The 26267-nt window shown below is 43.1% G+C and overlaps 1 protein-coding gene across 1 annotated transcript; it reads left to right on the forward strand.

Annotated features, from left to right (window-relative positions):
• Nucleotides 1-1245: 1245 nt before the first annotated feature.
• On the forward strand, nt 1246-15921 carry GCM1 (glial cells missing transcription factor 1). The gene is made up of 5 exons (XM_079970525.1): nt 1246-1849; nt 5828-6080; nt 7608-7720; nt 9533-9652; nt 14939-15921. The coding sequence occupies exons 1-5, from the start codon at nt 1748-1750 to the stop codon at nt 15671-15673; spliced, it is 1323 nt and encodes a 440-aa protein (XP_079826651.1). The 5' UTR covers nt 1246-1747; the 3' UTR covers nt 15674-15921.
• The last annotated feature ends 10346 nt before the right edge of the window (nt 15922-26267 follow it).

The raw sequence follows: 26267 nt of genomic DNA on the forward strand, positions 1-26267 counted from the left end.
CATTGGCCAGGCAGGTACGTGGCTGTCACTGCCAATAGCTTAGCCAAGCAGAAGTCTTCAGTTGACAAAGTGTCCCACTCAGGTGTCCTCGGTGGCTAGGAGTGCCTTTTTTACCAACTTTGGTTGGTTAGACAGCCGTGGTCATTCCTAGAAGAGGACAACTTGGCCATAGTTGTCCATGCATTGGATTACCACAATGCACCCTGTGTAGGGCTACCCTTGCTGTTGGTCTGAAGGCTACAGCTGGTGCAGAACATACAGTGAGCTTACTACCACCAGCATATAACACCCTGCTTGCAGGATTCACCTGGGCTGCCACTCTCCTACCAAGCCAAGTTGAATATTTTGGGACTAATATTGCAGGCCTTTTACAGCTTGGGACCAAGTTATTGCCCTGTCTCTCACGCACCCAGTAGATTGCTGCAATATGCAGGACAGTTTTCCCTAAAAGATTCAAAGCCGCTCAGGGCTTTTACTGTGGCTGCCATTGTTCTGTGGAATAGCATTCCCATCACGATACGACAGATGCCCATTATCTGAACTTTCCTGAAGCAACTGAAGACTTTTTTGTTGTCGTTCCGACAGGTTTTTCCCAGCTGGGTAAACGGGACTTTACCACGAGTTTCTACATGTTAGGTTTTTAGTCTTAAGTATATTTGCTGTACGGGACATGGGTGGCGCTGTGGTCTAAACCACTGAGCCTAGGACTTGCCAATCAGAAGGTCGGTGGTTCAAATCCCCGTGATGGAGTGAGCTCTCATTGCTCAGTCCCTGCTCCTGCCAACCTAGCAGTTTGAAAGCACGTCAAAGTGCATGTAGATAAATAGGTACCACTCCTGCGGGAAGGTAAACGGCATTTCCGTGCGCTGCTCTGGTTTGCCAGAATCAGCTTAGTCATACTGGCCACATGACCCGGAAGCTGTACGCCGGCTCCCCTGGCCAATAAAGCAAGATGAGTGCCGCAATGCCAGAGTAGGTCACGACTGGACCTAATGGTCAGGGGTCCCTTTACCTTTATATTTGCTGTATTTGTGTTTTTAACTCTTTGTAATAATCTTATATGCAAATTGCTTTGGAATGATTGCATAGAATATCATTAATAAATCAATGAGTAATAATAACAACAATCATATTGAACTCAGTGGGGCTTATCTCCAGGTAAATGGGGTCAGGACTGTAGGCTTTGTCACAATTTTCTTTTGGGACATTGAGGCCAGGCTGTGAAACATCCCAGCATTTGAAACATTTTCTTCCACCCAGAGGGAATGAGTAAATAACTGTATTTTCTGTTGTTTAAATTCTTACGGTATATTTCTAGCACAGAGAAGAACAACAAGTGTCCTTTTATAGTGTCATAGTGTCTTTCTCTTGACTACAATGTGAAAGTTTAACTAGAACGAAACAGGTGTGCTTTGGCTCCATAAATTTCAGAATGAGAACAAGGAGTTGCATTGGGGGGGGGGGCTTTGCTCTAGCTCTGGTACAGACATCTCCAGAAGGCCACACTCTTGTCTCGAAGCTATACTTTCCATTATTGTTGCCGCTTGCAAAACTTTGGATGGAACAAGTTTTTCTAGCAAAAGAATACAGATTTTTATCTTTAATGGTGCTTGAGCAGCCTATCATTTGGCTTCAGGAAACAGCTTCCTGGTTCTAAACACTTGCGAGTCGAGTGGCTGCCAGACAGTCAGCTTCAAAGGCTGGCAGTAGAGACTGCTGTTGCTGAGTCTAGGGAAGGGATTTTGAAATGCTGAGAGCTGCAGAGGATGTCAGCATGGAACAGGAAGCCTTGGGTTCTCAAAGTGGTGAAATGGTCAGCTGGGACATCAATGACATCAAGCTCCCCAAGGTAGGTATATAGAATTCCAAGAGTATTGTAGAAATTGCAGCTACTCTAAAAACCATCATATTCTGTCATTATATTATAATATATTATTGATTTGCTTACTTGATCATTCATTTGCATAATTCCATCAGTGTATGCACAACAGATAATACCTCTTTGCTGCCATTGTGCTTTATAATTCCCTTGCAGTTGAAAACTCTTGAAACTCAAGTCAGAAGTTCAGCAGCATTAGCTCAGCCTGGATAGCTCAGTTGGTTTTAGCATGGTGCTGATAATGCCAAGGTTGCAAGTTCAATCCCTGTGTGGGACAGCTGCAAATTCAGGCAGTTGGACTAGATGATAACAATATTACTTACTGTTTTTATTTCTTTACTATATTATTTATTTCTTTAAGTCATTTGCATACCACTAAATTATTTGTAACTCCAGGTGGTGTACATTTTTAAAAATCCACAGCCAACAGGGTGATGAAACAAAAAAAATCATAAAACCTGAGAATTTTTTTAAAAAAGATTATATCCGTCTCAAAAAAGAAATTCAATGTGACAAACGAAGCAAAACAACAGCAATTCAATGTTTAAAAGTCATGGGTGGTAATCAACTAAGTTTTACTCAGAGTAAACCCATTGAAATGGATAGCCCTAGCTTAGTTGTGTGAATTAGTTTTCATGAGTCTACTCTGAGTGAGTAAAATGTAGTTGCATGCCATCCAGTATGCCACCCACTTTTACTTATTACAACAGTAATTAAAAAAAACAAACCCATGTTTCTATGACAATTGTCAACAATGATGATTTCTGGAAACAGTCAAATGGCAAACTGTGCTTTAAACAAAAAGGCTAGAAAAGGAAAGATTCATCAAAAGTTTTTGAAGATTCAAATTTTTGCCTGTTACCTAAAATGAAAGAGCAACAGGTCCTAATGGATTTTGGTGGGGAGATTGTTCTGCTATAGGATGGCTGCAACTGAGTTGAATTCATTTGGTCAAAATGGGTTTGGTGGTAGCTTGAATGAGATTCCCAGCAAAGGTTGGTCATTCGGCACATATATTATGTTACCTTCTTTGACTGCATGCCACCAGGGACTTCTGGGCATTGTGCAAGCCTCATGGAGGCGCATGAAAATGCACTCATAACTGCTCAAAACTGAAATATTTTTAAAATATGTCTTCAATTTCTAAACATTGTCAAATAAAACATATATTATAGCATTATTAGACTGTAATTAGAGCTAAATGTTAACAGGGTAACTTAAGCTGAAGTTGCAACAGGAATTTGATAGGTGTTATTGACAAATACGTTGTGAGGGTCTTAATTCTGGGACCTCTGGACTTTGCAAAAGTTAAGAGCCTTTGCATCACACTCATTCCAATGCGAAAAGAAATTAAGTCCTGTGAAATAAAAAGTTAAGGAGAGTGAAGAAAGTGAAAAACCCATTGAGATGCTAAAACCTATAGGATTTGGTTGGATCATGCCTAGTATAGAAAACAATCCTAGCTCTATAAGTAGACTTTGTTCAAACAATATCTTTGCTGTGGGAGTAATGAGTGTTGCCTCCAAAGACATCTTGTGGTTTCTATGCAAAATTCTCATATTTATGGTAGATCCCAATCAGCTGTAGCACATGCAAGCTGGAGTGTTTCATTCATGTTTACAACCATCCATGTCACAGAAACCATAATTTTCATGATGTCAACTTGTGGTTAGATAATAGTTGACAATATCTGAGATCCAACCACTAGCAAGCCACAGTACCGTGAATGAATATACAGATATCTATATTTTTCTAAGAGTTTCTGTGCCAAAAGTTGCCAGAACAGATATAGTGCTTGATCATTTTCCCTGAATTTATTTCTTTATTTGATTAGATTTCATACCCACTCTTTATCATACGGTCCCAGGCTGAGTGGCAACAATAAAAAAATGAAATTATAAAATAGAAAAGCATAAAAAATTGAAAACACTTCCACATATAAAAACAATACAAATATTTTAAAAGAATTCCACGTATAAAAATAATTCTAGTACATCAGTGGTACTGGGGTAAAGTAAATTGAAAAAGTAATTTGTAATTTTTATGCAGGTGATCTTGAAAGGGAGAAAAGCCACCAGAACTTGCATGCTATTTCTTTCCCTCTTTTTTCTATCAAAAAAATCTTCCAAAAGTCAAACACTCAGATATGAATGGGGAATGAATGACCAGTCCCCTCTGTGATGTGATCAGATCAGCCCATTCATAAGAATGCACATTTGTCCCAAAGAGATATCTCTGATGTTATATATGTAACCTTCAGCACAAATCATGAACAATATGCAAATATCCACAAGCAAACAACAAGCATTGTTGCTCTCCGTATCTGCCTGGGTTCTCCTGCTCTACAGTACTTTGAAGATAGAGCGTGACTGCTCTCCTTTAGAATATGATCAGCTGTAGCACATTCCTATTGGAGGAAAACCATCAGTTTTGTCCCAAGAGACATCTTTGATGTTCTGGAATTAGGCTTTTGCTTCATTGGCACAAATTGTTGAGTGTTATGCAAATGTGCATATCCAAACAGCAAGAATTGATATCGAAGCACATTCTTTTCCTCAAAGAATTCTGGGCACTGTAGTTTACTCCTCACAGAGTTACAATTCCCAGCAACCCTCGACAAACTACAGTGCCCAGAATTCTTTGATGGAAAGAATTATGCTTTCAAGGCAGAGTGTATATGCAGCCCTTATCTGCCTCAGTTATCATCCTCCATGCTGTTCTAATTAAAATGATATGTACCTTCAGCCATTCATCAGCCCTGAATGTTTATAAAGTTTTATTGACATTAGGCAGAGACCCCCTATGTTATTTTAGACATCTTCTGAGGCTTTTTTCTAATTTCAGCAAGTCTACCCAGACATATAATTTAGTGACCTACCTTCGTTTGAAAAGTTTCACTTACTGTGTCTGTCTTTGCATGATAATTATTTTATGTTTAATTGTTTTCTTTATAGTTTTGTGGGTTTCAGTGTTTCGTCTACAGTATTATTATGCACATCTCTTCAAGAGCGGTTTCATTGAGCAGTTTAGAAATATTTCCAAATTAATTACAGTGGTATCTTGGTTCTCAAACTTAATCCGTTCCAGAAGTCTGTTCCAAAACCAAAGCGTTCCAAAACCAAGGTGCGTTTTCCAATAGAAAGTAATGCAAAATGGATTAATCCGTTCCAGACTTTTAAAAACAACCCCTAAAACAGCAATTTAGCATGAATTTTACTATTGAGACCACTGATCCATAAAATGAAAGCAGTAATCGAACTGTACTATAAAATAAATAAGACAGTATTGTAGATGATAAAAATTAAAAATAAATATTTTTCATACCTGCACTGATGATAGTCATTGTTTGGATGGGGGGCTTTTATCCATTTCCGCAGTCACACAATCAATCAATCAGTAGCTGAACTAGGTTCCACACAGTCACAAAAACAAATTAACCAAAAAAGCATCAAAAACAAAAACGCAAAATACCGGTAAATAGCAAAAACAAAAGTGCCAAACTCAATCCGTTCCGGAAGTCTGTTTGACTTCTGAAATGTTTGAAAACCAAGGCGCAGCTTCTGATTGGTGCAGGCAATAGCCAACAGCCACATTGGATGTTTGGCCTCTGAAAAACGCTTGAAACTGTAACACTTACTTCCAGGTTTTTGGTTTTTCGGAACCAAGGCTTTTGAGAAACAAGGTACCACTGTAAATGAATAAGGGTCATGCACAGCCATGTGGAATCTACCATGAAATATAGAAGAATATTCAGCCAGGTTAATATATTTGCTAGGGCAGAGGGGAGCAGATAATTGTTTCTGCAATAAATGTAAAGTAGACTTAATAAATGCAAACAAATAAGGGAGCTCTGTGTTGCAGACTTGATTCATTGTCTTTGAATTTAGGTCGTGTGGCGGGGACTTGTTTCCTAGCTTTGAAACATCACATTCTTTGGGTTCCTTACAGGACGTGAAACAAACAGATTGGTTTCAGGAATGGCCAGATTCCTATGTAAAATGCATCTATAGCTCTGATGACAAAAATGCTCAGAGGCACCTAAGTAGCTGGGCAATGAGGAACACCAACAATCACAATTCGCGCATCTTAAAAAAGTCCTGCCTCGGAGTCGTGGTCTGCAGCAATGATTGCTCAACTTCAGATGGGGGAAAGATGTATCTGAGGCCGGCTATATGTGACAAGGCCAGGCAAAAACAGCAGAGTAAGTATGCTTCTTTGAAAAGGGCTTACATTAGACTTCTTGCAGTTCAATTTGGGTTTCCACTGCCACAAAAAAACATCTACTGGGTAATCCTGGTTCAGAACCTGACTTGCATTAGACTAGTACATCTCCAGCCACACGTTGGAAGTATCACATCGTGAAGTATATATAATTGTAGGGATGGATGGATATGGCCTTTCCCCCCCTCTCTCTTTCTATTTTTTCCAGTTCACATTTCGCCTAATAAACACATTTTGCAAGTGATTTTCTTTCACAAATGGATGCATTTTTAAAAGTACACTTTCCCCTTATATAATATATGTGCATTTTTTTTTAAAAAAGTACACTGAGTTTACTTTAAAGTAAGTGAGCCTAGTTTACAAGCTGATCCTGAGTATTCTTACTTGAACATGAGCCCTGTGTAATTCAGTAAAACAGATCTGCAGGTGTGTACAGAATAGAATATGTACTTGGAAGGTAAAGATTAGGACAAAAATTAGGACAATCATGAAAGAAAGATTGTGACACTCATAAAAGATAAATTAATTTCTGGAAGTCTTAATTATTTGATGAAGTTTTGGGGAGAGAATATTCGTGCAATCTCCTAAATGAAAACTTTCCCAAAAGAATGCAATTTGTTTGGGACAGAAAGTGAATTAGTTACACTAAGGATAATATTGTATCTATATCTACCAGTAATTATAAGGATCATATATTGGTCCTTTACTGAGGAATACCAAAATTATTCAGGCTAAGTGAACATGTATATTTTTTTGATGGTGTAATAACATAAGAGCTTATAGTCTAAGGTAATAAGCACACTCAGAAAATCTCAATAAAATCAAATGGGACTTTATTTCAAGTAGAGGTAAGTAAGGTTGATCAAGATATTATACTGCAATTCAAAGCTGAGAATCCTACAGCACAATCTAATTTCTACACAGAAATATGTTCCATTGAGTTCAATGGGACTTACTTCCAGGTAAGGGGACATAGGTTCACAGCCTTAGTCAAGTTTGGGTTTTGTGTTTCATTTGTGCCTACAGCACATTTCACTTTCCAAAGATATTTTACCTGGACACAAGTCCCATTGCATTTATTGGAACGCAGGTGAGCGTCCATTGTTTGGTCCCTGCTCCTGCCAACCTAGCAGTTCAAAAGCACATCAAAGTGCAAGTAAATAAATAGGTACCACTCCTGCAGGAAGGTAAACAGTGTTTCCGTGCGCTGCTCTGGTTCGCCAGAAGCAGCTTAGTCATGCTGGCCACATAACCCGGAAGCTGTACGCCAGCTCCCTTGGCCAATAAAGCGAGATGAGCGCCGCAACCCCAGAGTCGGCCACGACTGGACCTAATGGTCAGGGGTCCCTTTACCTTTACCTTTACACCTTTGCTACAAGAGACATCTGTTGTCAATAACCCAACATGAAAAGAGTATATTGTAACCTACACAATGAACTTCTAACATGACATAATCTTAAAACTAAGTTCATTCAAAATAAAATATTTAATGGTACACTTGTTTCAGGAAAATCGTGTCCCAACTGCTATGGGCCCTTGAAGCTTATTCCCTGCCGAGGTCATGGTGGATACCCTGTAACAAACTTCTGGAGACATGAAGGACCATTCATATTTTTTCAGGTTGGTAACAGTATCTGATTTATTCAAGGCAAGCCTGCTGTTATAGCTGAACTGTGCTTAGAAGATGAGCAAACCAGGAAATATTTCACACTGAGCCAAAGAGAGTATTTAAATTGTTAGTGAGGTATGACACCTCAGGTAAGGGGATCCGCAAAAGTTAACTAGTTGGCCATGCTTATACATAAAAACAAGCCTTTTTCCAGCTGGTACTCTCTGGAACTCAGTTCCAGCACCTCTTAGGTGGGTGCCATTGCCATTCTAAGAAAATGAGGGAGGTGTTCAGGATGAGTTCCGACACCTCTAGGAAAATAGCATTGCATAAAAACAACCATTTTAAACCATACCAACTGCAAAGGAACTAAGAAAGAGAAACATGAAAATAGTAGGCACATCGAACATTCTCAGCTGAATCCAGGAAAACATCTGCCTCAGTTTTTTGAACCAGATGGTCAAGTCCATAGCACATGTCACAATTCCATTACTTACACATGTACTCAGAAGTAAGTCCCACTGGGTTCAATGGCATTTACTCTTAAATAAATAAAATAACAACAACCACTATTAGTATTATTAGTATTATTATTATTTTGTAGCCCACCCATCTGACTGTGTTGCCCCAGTTGTTGGGCAGCTTCCAGCAGAATATAAGAAAACATAACAAAATATCAAACATTAAAAGCTTTTCAATACAGTCGTACCTTGGAAGTCAAACGCAATCCATTCCAGAAGTTCGTTCGACTTCCAAAACATTTGGAAAACCAAAGTGCAGGTTCTGATTGGCTGCTGGAAGCTCCTGCAGCCAATCGAAAACCGCAGAAGCCCAGTCGGACATTTGGCTTCCAAAAATAGTTCATGAACCAGAACAGTTACTTCTGGGTTTGTGGCATTTGGGAGCCAAAACGTTCAAGAATTAAGCTGTTTGAAAACCAAGGTACGACAGTACAGGGCTGCCTTCAGATATCTACGGAAGGTCAAATAATTGTTTATGTCCTTGACAGCTGACGGGAGGGTGTTCCATAGCACGGGCATGACTTCTGAGAAGGCCCTCTGCCTGGTTCCCTGCAACTTCACTTTTCACAATGAAGGAACTGTCAGAAAGCCCTTGGAGCTGGACCTCACTGTCCAAGCTGAACAATGGAGGTGGAGATGCTCCTTTAGGTACACAGGGCTGAGGTTGTTTAGGGCTTTAAAGGTCAACACCATGACATGCAGAGCACTGCAGCCACAAATAAGCAAAAATGACCTATTGATAGGAGCCGTGGTATATGAATGTAGAAGACAACTAAACATCCACTTGGGAATCATCATGGAAATCATGGTAGCATTTTCCTCCAATATAGAATTTCAAAAAGTTATGTCAGAATTCAGTCACATAACCTTTCGGGGGAAATAGGAGTAAAAAATAGAAATAGAAATAGATAACTCAGATTATCATTCCTGTGCCTTTATGGGTGACTATGCTCTTAATTTTGACCAAGTATAAAGTTTTTTATTGCAGTCAATGACCAGTATCAGGATAAAATCACCAATTTTGACTATGAAGCCAGATTTCCCCTGCGGAATAACCTATTCTATACATGGATCTTTTGAGATGGTTTTGCCATTTCAGCAAATTCGGCAACCCACTTCCATTTAAATTGAAACTTTAATCTAAAATGTAATGAGTTGCCTGAAGAAAGCCTATGCTATGCTATACATCCAACGAGACAGGCAAGCCATTTTGGATCTTACACCCCTTGTCTTGCGAGCATTGTGTTGAAAACTACCTTGTGGTTTTATGCCCCTATGCCTTCTTCACTTGCTGTTATAAAGTCAAAGGGGGCTCACGATCATCCAAGGCCGGAAACAAAATCGGAAGCCGAAGCAAGACGATCGATACAAAAAGCACACACCCCAAGTTCTCCGAGACTTAAACGGAGCAGAGATGCTGAGGTAAATGCTTGTTTTTTTTAACTACCAGCAAAATGTCTGCCATTATGGCAGGTGGATTGAAGGAGGGTAACGAGGACTGCAAGAACTGCTGTGCTGTGCAGTGTGTCAAGTGAGGGCCTCTAGGCAGGTTTCTCCTTCACTGTTGCAGTGTACTCCCAACTGCAGTGGTGTACTATTCTCTCATCTGAATGAATAGCAACCATTCAATCATATGGAAAATAGTAATTTGGGGATACCATGTGGTAGAGTGGGGGCTCTCTGCCCCTGGTGACTCTTCATAGCCCTTTCCTGGGTCCTGTTTCTTGGTCACACAGGAAAGGTGTTGAAGATATGGATATATGTTGGGATACTGGGTTTTATTCTGTACAGTGGTACCTCTAGTTACAAACTTAATTCGTTCTGGAGGTCCGTTCTTAACCTGAAACTGTTCTTAACTAGAGGTGTGCTTTCGCCTCTTGCTGCCACTGCGCCACTGGCACACGATTTCCGTTCTCATCCTGGGGCAAAGTTCTCAACTCGAGATAACTCTTTCAGGTTAGCAGAGTTTGTAACCTGAAGCGTTTGTAACCTGAGGCGTTTGTAACTCGAGGTACCACTGTATAATAAATAATAATAATAATAATAATAATTTATTATTTATACCCCGCCCATCTGGCTGGGCCTCTCTGGGCTTCTTCCATAGAAAGCAAAAATACAATAAAATATCACACATTAAAAACTTCCCTGAACAGGGCTGCCTTAAGATGTCTTCTGAATGTCAGGTAGTTGTTTATCGCTTTGACATCTGCTGGAAGGGTGTTCCACAGGGCGGGCGCCACTACCGAGAAGGCCCTCTGCCTGGTTCCCTGTAGCTTTGCTTCTCGCAATGAGGGAACCGCCAGAAGGCCCTCGGCGCTGGACCTCAGCGTCCGGGCAGAATGATGGGGGTGGAGACGCTCCTTCAGGTATACTGGACCGAGGCCGTTTAGGGCTTTAAAGGTCAGCACCAACACTTTGAATTGTGCTCGGAAACGTACTGGGAGCCAATGTAGGTCTTTCAAGACCGATGTTATATAAAAGCCAGCATCCTGCATATATCTGTATTTTCAATCTGACTTCAGGTTTCATTATTACCGTATTTTTCCATGTATAAAAAGACCTTTTTTCCAGAATTTTTGGTGATAAATTGAGGATTGTCTTATATACGGGTTAATATGCTAAATAAGCGAGGGCTGGTGCTTCGGGAAATGTTGGAGAGCAGGCTGCTTACCCGCTCTTCCCGGCTTAGGAAGAGTTGTTGGTGAGTGCCAGTATGTGGTATATTACGGCACCAGTTCCATCAGCCAGAGTGGGGGATCGTCAAAAAACTGCTCAACAGCTCAACGAACTTACAAAAGAAGCTCAACAACTGTTGAGGGCTCCCAAAAATAGGGATTGTCTGATACATGGGGTCATGTTATACACGGAAAAATACGGTACTTCATTTTTGGGGGTCTTAAAAGGTAAAGGTAAAGGTACCCCTGCCCGTACGGGCCAGTCTTGACAGACTCTGGGGTTGTGCGCCCATCTCACTTAAGAGGCCAGGGGCCAGCGCTGTCCGGAGACACTTCCGGGTCACGTGGCCAGCGTGACATCGCTGCTCTGGCCAGAGCCAGAGCCGCACACGGAAACGCCGTTTACCTTCCCGCTGGTAAGCGGTCCCTATTTATCTACTTGCACCCAGAGGTGCTTTCGAACTGCTAGGTTGGCAGGCGCTGGGACCGAGCAGTGGGAGCGCACCCCGCCGCAGGGATTCGAACCGCCGACCTTTCGATCGGCAAGCCCTAGGCGCTGAGGCTTTAACCCACAGCGCCACCTGCGTCCCTTATATGAGTACAAACAGTGTGAGAACTGTGGACCATCATGTGTACAGTGCTTGACAGAGCAGATGATGACAGTTCCTTGCCCCAAGGGGCTTACACTCTAAATTCAGACACTGGAGAAACAACGGAGGAAGAGAAGGGATTGGGTAAACAGAGAAGAAATACAGTAGGGGTGGGGAAAGCTGTGGCCCTCCAGATTTTGGTGGTCACCGCCACATCACTCTTGGACAACTTTTAACAGGAATGGAGAATCTTGGGAACTGTAGTTTGTTACATGTGCTGGGAATTGTATGTCTAGGAGGCAGCACCCTTAAACTGCAGCCACGACTGTTTCGGTGGTGTAAGAGTGCTTTAAAGATATGGCGCGACCCCACCACTTCCATCATCCCTGACCATTGATGATGCTGATTGTGGGATCTAGACTCCAACAACATACGGAGGGCACCAGCTTGGAGAAGGCTGACCTACTGTAACTAAGTGTCTAACTAAGCCTACTTGGCTTTTCAGTGACACATGCTTAGGTATGTTCAGCTACAGGCTGGGTATGAGAATTCAGTTTTGTGAAAATGGTGCGTCATTTTCAATGCCTTGACAAACAGATATCCGTATCAATATAGATATGTTGCCTGCAGGTTTTAAATTATTTTACCTAACTTCAGTCCCATTGATCTATATTTATGTTAATTTCAATGGGATTTTACTGCACTTTAATGCACCTGCAGCAAGTTGAGTGATCTCTCTGACATCTACCAGTAAATGCTGCCACAGTGAGAGAATACTGACTTCCGATGTGGAGCAACTTAGGAAAGGGAGTGGGGGAAATCACCCCTAAATTATGCACAAGGAAGGAGACTACCCTGGTATGTTCCATGACCTAAAAAAAAGGAACAGGCTAAAATTAGATGGATTTTCAACATTTTCCTTGGAGTGTCACATTACTTTTCAACTTAGAAAGGGATGGGCTCTAAAGAATTTGCCACTAGCAAAATGTCTTCACAAAGTCCCCATACAGCAGAAGCGTGTTTTCTATGTCTTATTTCTGCAAGCAGTAATTTACTACTAATTATCAAAATCCACTGATATGGAATAATAATAATAATAATAGTCGCAAGTCTCTTATCAGTGGCCCAATGTGGGGTTTTTTGGGGGGGGTGGAGGATTAAACTCCCCCCAGTTATAATCCTACAGCTGTGGTGTTCAAAGCATATTCATTGTTCTGTGCCCAAGAGAAGTGTTTAGTAAATGACTGGTGTTTGTTCAAACCATATAGGCAAACGCTATGCCTTTGCAGACTGCCTTGAAATGTGGAGAACTGAAGATGTGAAAGATGTGAAAAATGAGAAAAATGAGAAATTGAGAAAGACTGAAATTGATAGGCTTGGCCATACCTAATCCAGACACAGGTTTCTAGCCGCAGTGAAACGTTTGTCTCTTTTCATACATCTAGGTCAATTCACGTGCAGGCAAAATAACTTTGATTTATGCAGTTGTAAAATATATGTTCTGATGAGGGGGTGCAATCCTTTTTAGATTAGAGAGCTATTTGGCTCCCTGGGTTTCTTTGGGTTACATTGCATAGCTGCTGGAGCAGAAGGAACAGACCAGGAATCTCTGGGTCACTTGTGACAATACACTGGCAGCCAGCTTTTGCAAAAGCAGCTGTTCATGAAAGTGATTTACCCACACGAGTAGTGTAACATCAGAGTGACTAATTCATAAAAAAAAGATCGCCCCCTTTCTTCTGCAAACTGGAAAATCACTACATGGCAATTTTCCAGTTCATGGAAGAAGAGCTGTCGGTTGTATGAGCAGCACTGTAGAATTTGTGGTGATGCTACATCATATTTACTGATTCATTCCCTCTATTAGCAATGTTTTGGGGGTGAGTGTTGATTCAGCATCAACCACACATGAGGCGGGAGCATCAGCAAGCTTAGGAGAATCCCAAGGTTTGCAGAAACCCCAAAAACCTTCAGAAAAAATATCCAGAAAGGTCTGAGCATTCTCAGTCACTAGCCAGAGAATGCTATCTGGTGGGGGGAGGGAGGAGAGGGGATGCAATGGAGTATTATGTAAGAGGGCTTGGCTGGCTGGCAAAACCCTGAACTGGAGCCCATTTGGTTGGTGCTCCTACCTGTCTCTATTATTTGTGCCTGCGGCAGTGAAGCTGAACTTGTGCGACGGTTCAGAATATCCAGTTGTTCAAGGAAGGAAATCATTTTCAGTCTAGTTTCTGTGAGGGAAGGGAGAGTTGTCAGTTTGGCTGGGATTAAAAACTCTCACACAGAGGATGAACAAGGACCACTGTAGGGAAGATAACGAAGGAAGAGCCCAGAGGAAAGGAAACTGAATGAAAGGTACTAAGGGGGAGGGGGATGAAGGAAAGATAAATGAGAATGAAGCTTAAGGAAAGGGATTGAAGGCAAGGAAGAACTAATAAAACAGAGAGGTGACGCTGGATAAACATAGCTGTGTTAAAAGTGAGAAGGGGCTGCATGGTTTGGTTGGAGAGAAAACAGAGTGCTAGAAGAACTGGTCAACTGTCCCAGCTACTAAGTGACAGTTGAGCAAAGTAGGCAGTGGCCTGAGGAAACAAATATTCAGACATGAAATTAAATAAAAGAGGGGCCAAGTAGAAGTGGAGCAAAATTCCCATAGATGAAGACGGGGTGAGGAACTAGTGGCCCTCCAGATGTTGTTGAATTACATTATCCCTGACTGGGGATATTGACTGGGGTTGATGGCATTCTTGTCTAAACATCTGGAGAGCTACTGCTTACTTTGCTCAGGTTCCCCATCCTTGGCTTAAGAGATAGGAGGAGCTGTGCACTGTTTGCAAGATTGAGAACCATAAGGTTTGCAAGAGAGAAAAGCATAAGGACATAGGAACAGGACTGGCCCACCCCTGAGGCTCGGTGAGGCAGTTGTCTCGGGTGGCAGGTTGAGGCCAGCTGTGAGGGGTCACAGATCCAGGCCTCTGAGGAGCACACAGCATGCTACCTCCTGCATTTGTCACCTGTCTCCTCTGCTCCCACCTCCCCAATTCCATTTGCTCCTCTCTGGACTCCTTTTTTCTTCCCCACCACCTTCAGTGCACCAGGGCTTCCCTGGGCTGCCTCTGGGCCCCTCAGGTGGAGGTGGAAGAGTGTGGGTAGAGAAGGAAGTAGCAGGGGGAACGCCATTTTCTGCTTTGCCTCAAGCGGTAGAATATCCTGGGATGGCCCTGCATAGGCATGTCAGGCTAAGAGAAGTCTGCTATTTTGTGACCTGGCAACCTTAAGGGGGCAAAAAGGGAAAACAAGGTGGATGAATTTCACATACAGAGTTGAACAACCCAGCTAAAGTCCTTTAGCTGCAGCCTTATAGTTCAATAGTATCAATCTGAGAAATTAAGAGGGCTTTTTGTTTGGCTGCATGATATTATGATGCATTTTTCTCTCTTAAGTCCCTGACAGGTGAGAAGCCAAACCAGGACACTTTGCCATTAATAGTCTCCAAACAGGAAGACCTTATGTCACAAAGTACCTTCTTGGGACAAGAGCAGGTGTTGAACGATTGCTTGTCTCTTGCGAAAGGGTACAGTTCAAGAAAATCCTCTTATCTAATAGAGCACACTCCGGATGTAGACTGCAGCAAATACCTGGACAGGTGCAAACAGATCAGAAGCAGAGAATATAGCTACAGAGGCCCAGCTGAACCCTCAGTATTTGCATATTCTGAATACAGAGAGCAACAAACCTGGAATAAGACTGTGGGCCTGGGAAGAAACCCATTAGCAGAGAAATACTGCAGTGGCTCTCCGACAGCCCTGGCGGGTCTACACTGTGAAACCCTGGCTTCCATAAGTGCAGTTGATGCAGGCATCCAGCATGCTCCAACCAAGTGGGACCCGATGGCAAAAGTTGGCTACCAGTCCTTCAGATCTAATGTAGGTACATTCGGAGGAGAAGGCATGTATGAAGGAAAGCCACACCTGCATTATAACAGCAACCACGCTCCTTCCTCCTGCTGCCCGATCTCTCCAGAGGAGCCCTGCCTCATTGCAGACGCTGCCCATCACTATTACCAGAGCTCCTTGCCCCTGAAAGGAAATGAGTGGCACTTTGAAGAAGAAAGGAAATACACAAATCTGGACCACTGCAACAATGAGATGTTTTTTAACTTCTTCCCTTTGCGATGACACTGACACCTTTCCGTTGTCGCTCACCTCCTCTGTATCTCTTGGCAGTGCCACGGATTGTCTGCTGTCCTGAACTTTGGGTGGTTACTTATGCTTTTTTGTTGTTGTTTAGTCGTTTAGTCGTGTCCGGCTCTTCGTGACCCCATGGACCAGAGCACGCCAGGCACTCCTGTCTTCCACTGCCTCCTGCAGTTTGGTCAAACTCATGCTTATAGTTGAGGCAAATAAAGTTGCTGATGTTGTAGTGCTGTTCCCCTCACTTTATAGAAAAGAAGGCGGACTGAATTTGTCACATCAGAGAATAGGTTCCCTTTCCTAAAGAGGAAACCTTTTCTCCAAAGGTTGTACAGCAGTGCATAGGCACATTCATGTTATAAGATGCATAACACACTCATAGAGAGTTGCTCTTCTGTATACATTGGCTCTTTGGGTCCTTTTCAGTGGTTCATGTACTGGAGGGAAGGACCAGTGAAGTCCCTCGCTTACATTCCTCTCTTGGGTGCAATGTTTTGCATGGTTTCAGCGCATTGGGTCAGCTACTGAAAAATGCCGACTGCAGCTCGTAAACAGAGCCATGTAAACCAGTACTATTGTCCTTATTTTGACCTGAGCGGTGATCTTAAAAGTGCTGACCTGGCAACACACTTTACTAAAATAGATATTCTTGCTTCTCAATAATATGCACAGAAAGCACAACTACGCTGCGCTAACAAACGCAATATGACCTTAAATCAGTTTGAATATATGGAGTGAATGCCTAGACGTGTCTACTGAGATGTTAGTCCCATACTTCAGTCCAAAGAGATTTATGGCCAGGACAGTGAGTACAGTGGTACCTCGGGTTAAGTACTTAATTTGTTCTGCAGGCCCGTTCTTAACCTGAAACTGTTCTTAACCTGAAGCACCACTTTAGCTAATGGGGCCTCCTGCTGCTGCCATGCCGCCGGAGCACAATTTCTGTTCTCATCCTGAAGCAAAGTTCTTAACCTGAAGCACTATTTCTGGGTTAGCGGAGTCTGTAACCTGAAGCATATGTAACCTGAAGCGTATGTAACCTGAGGTGCCACTGTATAGGATTGCAGCCCCTGATTTTAAGAGGCCACAGACCCCTCTGTATGGGAGATCTATTCTTTTATTTTTGCCACCAGAAGTTTCTCCTTCCCCGTCATCAGAAGCTGCCTCTTCTAGCTGAAATTTCCTTCCAGTTTTGGCTTGTTTAGCCCCTTTGTTAGAACAATACATTGAGGGCATTGCCCATACCACTGATACATCCGTTAAATGCACATTTAATGCACACGACTTCCCCCAAATAATCCTGAGAACTGTTGTTTGTTCAAGATGCTGGGAGTTGTAGCTCTGTGAGGGATCGCTTCTGAGGGTTTGGAAATGCTACATATATCAAATCCTAAAGACATTCAGACTTCCCCAGTTTCCAGAACCGTACCTATTTTCAAATAAACTGAGGTGTGCTCGCGCTATAAAATTTTATTAATACAAGTCTGGGATGAGAATGTTTCAGACCTTGCAGCAGTAAACCACTTTATAGTACCTCACAGGGTGCTATTATTTGGCTGTTCTCAATTGGGCTCAGTCAACTACAATTTGCCTTTTGTTCGCCGGTCTCTGCCTTCTTAGATCCCCTTTGCCTCCCTCCCAAAACACCTTGTTACTATGGGAACCATGTTGTCAGCAGCAAGAGTGGCATTTAGTGACATTGGCAGGAGCCGGCTAAGTTGGATTTATGGGATGTTTCAAAATTTACACAGCAATTTGCAAGCCTGTAATTGGTTTCACAACCTCAACAGGTGCCTCACAGCGTGACAGTGGCTTTTCTAGCTATAGGTCAGCAGAGGGAAATGTAGGTTAGTCCATCAACTTATGCCTCAGCTTCAGATAACCTCACATTTTGTGAATTTTACTCTGTTCTGTGAAGTCTACGAATACGTCCCTCGCAAACACCACCACACATGAAAACGTTTGCAACTGTGTGGATCCCAAAACGTTAAAACCTCTTGCGCTACCAGAACATGAATGTTGGATACCACTCACAATAATTAAATTGAATAAACAAATTAAAAACACCTTTTTATAACCGATTTTTATTGGTTATTAAACAAATGCAAGAACCATCAAACACTTATCCAACAGTACATCTAATACTCTATGCACTGACACTACTGGTAAGAAAACTAATGCAGTTGTACCTTGGAAGTTGGATGGAATCCGTTCCAGAAGTCCATTCGACTTCTGAAATATTAAAAAACCGAAGTGCTGCTTCTGTTTGGCTACAGGAAGCTCCTGCAAGCAATCAGAAGCCATGGAATGTGGGCATTCGGCTTCCACAAATCGTTCACAAACCGGAACAGTCACTTCTGCGTTTGCAGGGTCCAGGAGCCAAAACGTTTGAAAACTAAGCTGTTCAAAAACCAAGGTATTGGGGATTTGTTGGGGAAGAGATAGGACCCCCCCCCCAGCAAATGATATTTCAAATAATGAATACTGAACATAGTTCAACAGCTACCAAGGACACATCTTTGATGACCTTCATCTGCACTGAGACACAGCACAAGAGGAAACATCAGTGGGGTGTAGACTATGACCTGGAAGACCAGGGTTCAAATCTTTGCTCAGCCATGAAACGAACTGGATGACCTTTGGCCAGTCAGTCTCTCTCTTGTCCTAACCCACTTCATAGGGCTGTTGTGTGGCATAAAGAAGCTGGAGAACACTGCGCGACCTTGAGCTCCAAAAGCTGGCATTTAAATGAGAGTGAGATATGAGAAGCCTAAATGTTATCACAGATGGTTTGTAACAGGAATAAGGAAAACTATTCAGTCTCCCACTTAACTCCACAACGAGAAAGCACACACTGAAAATCAGCATGCAACACAGTGAGCATAGTTTTGAAGAAGGACAACTGCCCTTTAGAGTTCTTTGCCACCACATAGTTGGATCAAATTAATAAAAGACAGTAATAATATGAGTCGATACTCACAAAGCTGATCAGGTCACTCAATACACTTTTCTGAAAACTGAAAATGACTGAAAGGAAGTGGTGTGAAAAAGAAGCTTTGCAGAACTCAGTGCATAGTGAAATTTAATAGGTCCAACACAGTGATATTTCTGCCCTTTCCTACATTGCAGGGTAGCCAATGGGATGCCTTCTCAATGTTGTTGGACTACAACTCCCATCAGTCCTGGCCAGCATGGGCAATGGTCAGGGATGATGGGAGGTGGCAGTCCAAAATATTATGAGAGCACCATCTTGGCTACCCTTGTTATAGTCCATCACACAAACAATCCCAGAGGGAAAAGAGCAAAGTAGCGTGAGGTAACAGGTTCCAGCCCCTTTGAAGAAGACAGGTATGGCTTGGCTTGTCATATTACTGCATGAACAAGTTATAGCTGCTGCCATTTTTCTTGTGCACGGCTAGGAAAGGTCCGAGAGTCTCTCACTGTATTTTAAGAAGTAGGGTTATATTTCCCTGGTCTTATTACTCCAGTTTATCTACCTCATTCATCTCTTTTCAAAGACATGGGTGTTTGTGAGTTAACTGAAGAATAGGAGGTAGAGCAACAGATTCAGATAAAAGGAATGCAAAGTAACAGTAAAAGTCAGTCCAAGCAGGGATGCCAATTTGAATAACACATGGGGGGTGGACAGTTAAGCCCTGACCAAATGAGGCAGTGCGCACACACCATTTGAAAGGCAATGTCCATTAATTGGGGGAGCCCAACCCCCTCTAATATTTTACAGGGGGAGCCAAAGACCCCTCAGCCCCTAGAAGTTGGCTCCTATGAGTCCAGGATAGTGCTGCTGATTTATTTGGAATATAACCTTTTGAGCTGACGAACTCAAGACCATCAGTGACAACTAATCTTGATGTCTGTGCTCTCTTTCCCACTGTCAGAAGAAAGGACTGCTCCACACAGTCCACGATTAAACTACGAAATTCTCTCCCACAAAATGGCCACCAACTTGGATGGCTTTCAAAGAGGAGTCCACAAATTCATGGAGGATAAGGCTGTCCATCTCCACTAGCCTCAAGGGCTACGTTCCACCTCAACTGTTGGTGGCAGCAGGACTCCAAATGTTGGTTTGTGAGTGGAGAGAATGCTGTGACATTCAGTTCCTTCTCGCTGTCTTAAAACAAGTCACCCATAAAGCAGCTTCCCATTTCTGCTGGCTGCCATACTTAAATCATGATCTATTCAGGGAGAGTCCAAGAAGCGACATTCAAGGAACTGGTGTTGAAATATGATGGAGCAAAACTGATGGTTGAGGGGCGTGCCTCAAAGAGTAGCTGCTTGCTCCTGCTGCATTAGAGGCCAAGTTGCTATAAAGTCCATTTATTTTAAGTCTCTAAGGGGAAAGGGGCACTTTCATTTCTTTCTTTTTTTAAGGATTTAGAAACCACTTCCCAATGAATGCTTCTGAAGTGGTGCTCAACAGATATATGGATATATAGATATAGAGGGACGCGGGTGGGGCTGTGGGTTAAACCACAGAGCCTAGGACTTGCCGATCAGAAGGTCGGCGGTTTGAATCTCGGTCTCTGCTCCTGCCAACCTAGCAGTTTGAAAGCACATCAAAGTGCAAGTAGATGAATATGTACCACTCTGGTGGGAAGGTAAACGGTGTTTCCATGCGCTGCTCTGGTTCGCCAGAAGCGGCTTAGTCATGCTGGCCACATGACCTGTACACCAGCTCCCTCAGCCAGTAAAGCGAGATGAGCACCGCAACCCCAGAGTCGGTCATGACTGGACCTAATGGTCAGGGGTCCCTTTACCTTTACCTTTACCTTTATAGATATAGATATAGATATAGATATATAATTAAAAGCCCAACGTTATCTATTAAAAATAAAAATACATAATCTAAAAACGTGATTTGAAGCATCAAATTACAAAACTCTACCTAGTATACACTCTTCAGGGAAAGCCCATTTTAAACAAACAAACAAAAACAAGTGTTCAACAACCTCCTACAAGCTAAAATATTAGGTGCTTGTTTGATTGGAAGCCAATTCCATAAAGCTGGAGTCACCTTGCACTAAGGGTGTAAAGCAGCAAAACTGGGCCTTGAAACAATTTGGGAGTCAAAGCAGTTACTTTAGAATGGGTGTAATATCACTGCACCGGGTTAGACCTGTCCATAGTTGAGTGAGCCAATTCTGAACCAAAGTTCTGGATTGTTTTTAAGCCCAGGCCCACTTAGAGCTCATTAAATTAATCTAATCTAGAGGCCACCAAGACATGAATGACAATAGTTAGCAGAAGGTTTCTTTGTCCAAAGAGTGGGATTCAGTCAACCATTTCCCACATGGCACTGCTTAGACATTTCCTGTCAGGCAGTTATCACATTCCCACAACTGCCATGGGACCTGTGAAATTTGAGCTGGTGGTAATACTCAGGTCACCAAAAGGCCAAAGGCTACAAGACGACAACCAAAAAAATGGAAGTGTGGTATGCAGGTATCTGATTCCATTTGACTGTACCGATGACAGAAGAATGCATAGTCAGGACAGAGAGATTGTGTGGGTGTTTTTGTGTAGGACAACTTGTATAAGGGCCAGTTGAAGATTCTCAGCTGGATGGTCAGGGTGACAGGGAAAATAGTTAAGGATTTTTTAGGACAAGATGTTCCTTCAGCTTTTCACACGGATGACCCGTAGCGGCCAAAGGTATGAGCTGTGAGCGAAGTGGTGTCTGGCTGCTGGCACAAATTCACCGGGAGGCCTTAGGTGAGCCACAATATCTTAGCCTCAGGACTCCTTTCGTAACATGGAGATAAGTCATATTGGCCCACTTTATATGGTTGTTGCAGGATTGCTGCCATAACAAATGTGCAGCCCTTGAAACACCGAAAGAACACTATTTAGTGGTAATTACTATTCTTAGGGTGCCTCCAGACAGTGGTGGCCAGCGGGGCTGTGCGGGTGCGGCTGTGCTGCCCTCCAATCTGCCCAATGCCACACGTCCCTCTGTTTCCTGAGAGAGACGGGGGAGGGGAAAGGGTGCTGGGGCTTGATGCAGTGTGGGTCCAGCGGTAGAGCCAATCCAATGCTCCTGCCACTGCGCCCACACCACAATGAGCTCCCCATGCCCCTCTTGGTGACCAACATCAACACACGACATTAGAAAGAAGGGAGAGCAACACAGCTCTACCTACTGCTAGTGCCTTCAGGCTGTCGCTGTTTTGCAGGAGGGATTCAAGGGCATATATTAAAAATTTAAATTTGCTCTGTCACCCTAGTACAATTTAAAGCACTCTGTCACCCTACTACTAGTAGTAAAGTAAGTAAATTTTATTTATACACCGCCCTCCCCGGCCAGAGCCAGGCTCAGGGCGGCTAACATCAATAAAATTTCAGTAAAAACATAATAAGAAAAAAAAAGGAAAAAACAATTTAAAATACAGGTTAAAATGCAATTTAAAATGCAGCCTCATTTTAAAAGTCAAAACCATAAGGGGAGGGAAACATAAGGGTCAGACTGAGTCCAAACCAAAGGCCAGGAGGAACAGCTCTGTCTTGCAGGCCGTGTGGAAAGATGTCAAGTCCCGCAAGGCCCTAGTCTCTTGTGACAGAGCATTCCACCAAGTCAGGGCCAGTACTGAAAAGGCCCTGGCCCTAGTTTAGACCAACCTAACCACCTTGTGACTTGGGACCTCCAGAATGTTGTCATTTGTGGACCTTAAGAGCCAGTGTGGTGTAGTGGTTAAGAGTGGTAGTCTCGTAATCTGGGGAACCAGGTCTCCGCTCCTCCACATGCAGCTGCTGGGTGACCTTGGGCCAGTCACACTTCTTTGAAATCTCTCAGCCCCACTCACCTCACAGAGTGTTTGTTGTGGGGGAGGAAGGGAAAGGAGAATGTTAGCCGCTTTGAGTCTCCTTAAAGGGAGTGAAAGGCGGGATATCAAATCCAAACTCTTCTTCTTCTTCTTCTTCCTTCGTGGGGCATACCAGAGGAGGCAGTCCCATAGGTACGTGGGTCCAAGGCTGCAATATAATAGAAGTAAAAACACCCTGCACAGCAGCGTCTGGGGCAGAGCTTTTTTAAAGGAGATCTGTCAAAGTTGTTGAGCTTTCTTTAGGAGATACCCCAATGCTGTTGAGCTTTTTAAAGGAGATACCCCCAAAGCTGTTGAGCTTCTTTTATGAAATCAACAAAAGTTGCTGCTGAAATTTTTGGGAGCAATGGACAGTGGTTCTGCAGCTCTAAAGTGCCAGTACCGCCAATCAACTCCCATGCTGCCCTGCAGCTCCAATGCCGCCCAGCAGTCCCCCCAGAATGCCCTATGGCACCCAGTGCAGCCTCCCCACCTGCCCCAGTCTTGCTATGCTACTGATCCTGCAAGCAATTCAGGGTGAATGCAGACAAATAAGAAGGAATACCCTGTAAGCACTGGGCATATTCTAACCTCTGCAGAAGTGTGTAAGCAAACCAGGATGAATGTTCAATAAACCAGCTGTTTGGAGGAGCCATTAGATTAACCATAATTGCAGGTCATAGCTGGTACCCCTGGAGCACAGGCACATTTAGAGCAGTGCAAGCCGTGCAGCCACACAAGGTGAGCAGCTGAGGAGGGTGCCTTCTCAGAGTGCTTATCCAGCTTCGAGAAGGAGGCAGGAGGGTTCTGGCAGGGTCCTAGCATCCTCCTTCTCCTTGCCAAAGCCAGGCAAGTGCTTACCAGGCTTTGGGAAGGAGGTAAAGGTAAAGGTAAAGGTAAAGGTACCCCTGCCCGTACGGGCCAGTCTTGCCAGACTCTGGGGTTGTGCGCCCATCTCACTTAAGAGGCCAGGGGCCAGCGCTGTCCGGAGACACTTCTGGGTCACGTGGCCAGCGTGACATCGCTGCTCTGGCCAGAGCCAGAGCCAGAGCCGCACACGGAAACGCCATTTACCTTCCCGCTGGTAAGCGGTCCCTATTTATCTACTTGCACCCGGAGGTGCTTTCGAACTGCTAGGTTGGCAGGCGCTGGGACCGAGCAGTGGGAGCGCACCCCGCCGCAGGGATTCGAACCGCTGACCTTTCGATCGGCAAGCCCTAGGCGCTGAGGCTTTAACCCACAGCGCCACCTGCGTCTGGGAAGGAGGTAGGAAGGCTTTAAGACCCTGCCAGAGCCTATACCACCTTCCCAAAGCCCTGTGTAAGCCAGCACTGAGATGATTGCAGGGAGGGTCTGCCCCTCCCTGTAGGTCAAGTTGTCCTCACTTATAGGGAGGGGTCCCACTGTTTCTGGACTGAATGTACATAACCATTATTGTACGCCCCACTGCAAAAGGAAAAGCTCGTCATTTAAGGCACCCTTGTGAAGAACCCATAGCTTAAAAATGCTTCGCAATATATCTATCAAAAGGCTTCATTTATATGTCTGGATTGTGTTGTCATAACCAGTCGCACCTTTCCCCCAACCAGCATATTTATTACATCCACTGCACGCTATAAGGGGATTATTCTTCGTTGTGAAACGCAACCTTACACAATACACTCTTTCCCTGAGGACAACCCATCATAAACAGAAATTAGCGAGGACATAAAATCATTTGTATTTACAGCCGGTAACTTTCTGTTCTCGACCAACTTACCAAACATTGGCTGCCATATGTACTACATAGCCAAATACTGTTCCTGGCACTCAAGAGAAAAAGTGGCTGACAGGATAGCTGAGCAAAGACAACTAAGGCTGGCTGTCCCACCTCCATCTTGAGAAAGACACCGTGTTTGGGATTCACAATGGAAGAAATGATATGTCAATTTCCTGACTAATCTCTCGTGACATTAAACCAGTATTATGATCTCTTATGCCATTGCTAAGAATGCCAAATGGATGCATGTCAACTCCACAGCTCACAGGTTCTGACAAATAGATGCTGAGAGTTCAGCTCCATTAATCTTTATTACCTTCCCTGTATTACCATGCTATTGATTTTTCCAAAATGTTTCCAATTAAGATGGTGTTTTTCATATCCCAGATGTGATGTCAGACCATAATAGCAAGATTAACAGAAGAACTTGACATATGCAACACACTGAACTGCTAGCTTTTGTACGGAAAGTAATTAATATAATTAGTAATAGCATGATTAGAAGCATTAGGCCAGTCAACAAATTAAAGGAGTTTGCTTAATTAACTGCTTGACTTAACTCTAAATTGACAGTATTTTCATTAATGATGTCAGGCTTCTCATGTAAGAAGTTACCCAGATACATTTTTGTCTACTAGATTGTATAAAGCTCAGAATCTGTATATATGCAGACACGCTTCATGCCAGTGTCCACTGAGGTCAAAGGCAAAATTTTCACATATCTAAATGGATCTGCATTGTAACATTCATTGCACAAGAAAGCCCTTGTCACCATTACTGAATATACTTTCTCAGTTGACAGCTGTACCTAAACTGGATGTGTTGTGAGTAATCTAAAGTTCAATAAATTACCGGTAACTCTGCTTATTAATCATTTGCATTCCAAAGAATACCATCCATAAAGGAGTCACCAGTAAATGTTGCCAAACAAAGGCTTATCAAAGAATTTATTATCTTCCTTATCAAGAAATATTGGGCACAATCCTGCCAAAGGTCAGCATTTTTAGGTTCAGTTAATTTTAGCGAGAGATTTAAGTACACTCTGATGACTGAATATGCACCATACCTGTAAAGCATGTTTGAAGCACATTCTTTCCCTCAAAGAATTCTGGGTACTGTAGTTTACTCCTCACAGAGTTATGATTTCCAGCAACCCTTCACAAACTACGGTGTCCAGAATTCTTTGAAGGGAGAGGAATGTGCATCAAATGTACATAAAAAGGTCAAAACTGTCCCATTAGACTAATGGGATCTATGAGTGCCGTCCAGAGAGACACTGGGGATGAATGTTCTTGGCAGAACTGCACTTTAGCAACAAATGGATGTCAATTCTTAACTTGGAATAAGTTAAAATGCCAGTTTTTCTCAACTTCAAGATCCCAATCAGAGAAACATAAAAAAATCTGCCCTGAGGAGGAAATTTTTACACCCAAGAAGCATGTTAATCATATGCATTTACATTTATTATCTAGTTGGTGATCTTTCACTCATAAAAGCTCTTTTAATTAGCATCCCTTCAAAACAAAGAGGAAAAACCAGATTGAGATTATCCCTGTCTTGTTACATACCCAGACATGCATTCATCTTTGTCATCATATTTTCTTTAGCTTTTCAGGTTCAACTAGATTTTGTCTTTAGAAGGCAATCCTACACACAAGAGGGAAGTAGTTTGGGTTTTTTTTATTTGATATGTTTTCCATTTGGACTTATCAGAAATCAAGGATAGCAACTCTATTTTCATTATCTATTAAAAGGTAAAGGTAAAGGTACCCCTGCCCGTACGGGCCAGTCTTGACAGACTCTGGGGTTGTGCGCCCATCTCACTTAAGAGGCCGGGGGCCAGCGCTGTCCGGAGACACTTCCAGGTCACGTGGCCAGCGTGACAAAGCTGCATCTGGCGAGCCAGAGCCGCACACAGAAACGCCGTTTACCTTCCCGCTGGTAAGCGGTCCCTATTTATCTACTTGCACCCGGAGGTGCTTTCGAACTGCTAGGTTGGCAG

This window comes from Podarcis cretensis (genome assembly GCF_951804945.1).
Source record: "Podarcis cretensis genome assembly, chromosome: 3".
In the NCBI taxonomy this organism is placed as follows: domain Eukaryota; kingdom Metazoa; phylum Chordata; class Lepidosauria; order Squamata; family Lacertidae; genus Podarcis; species Podarcis cretensis.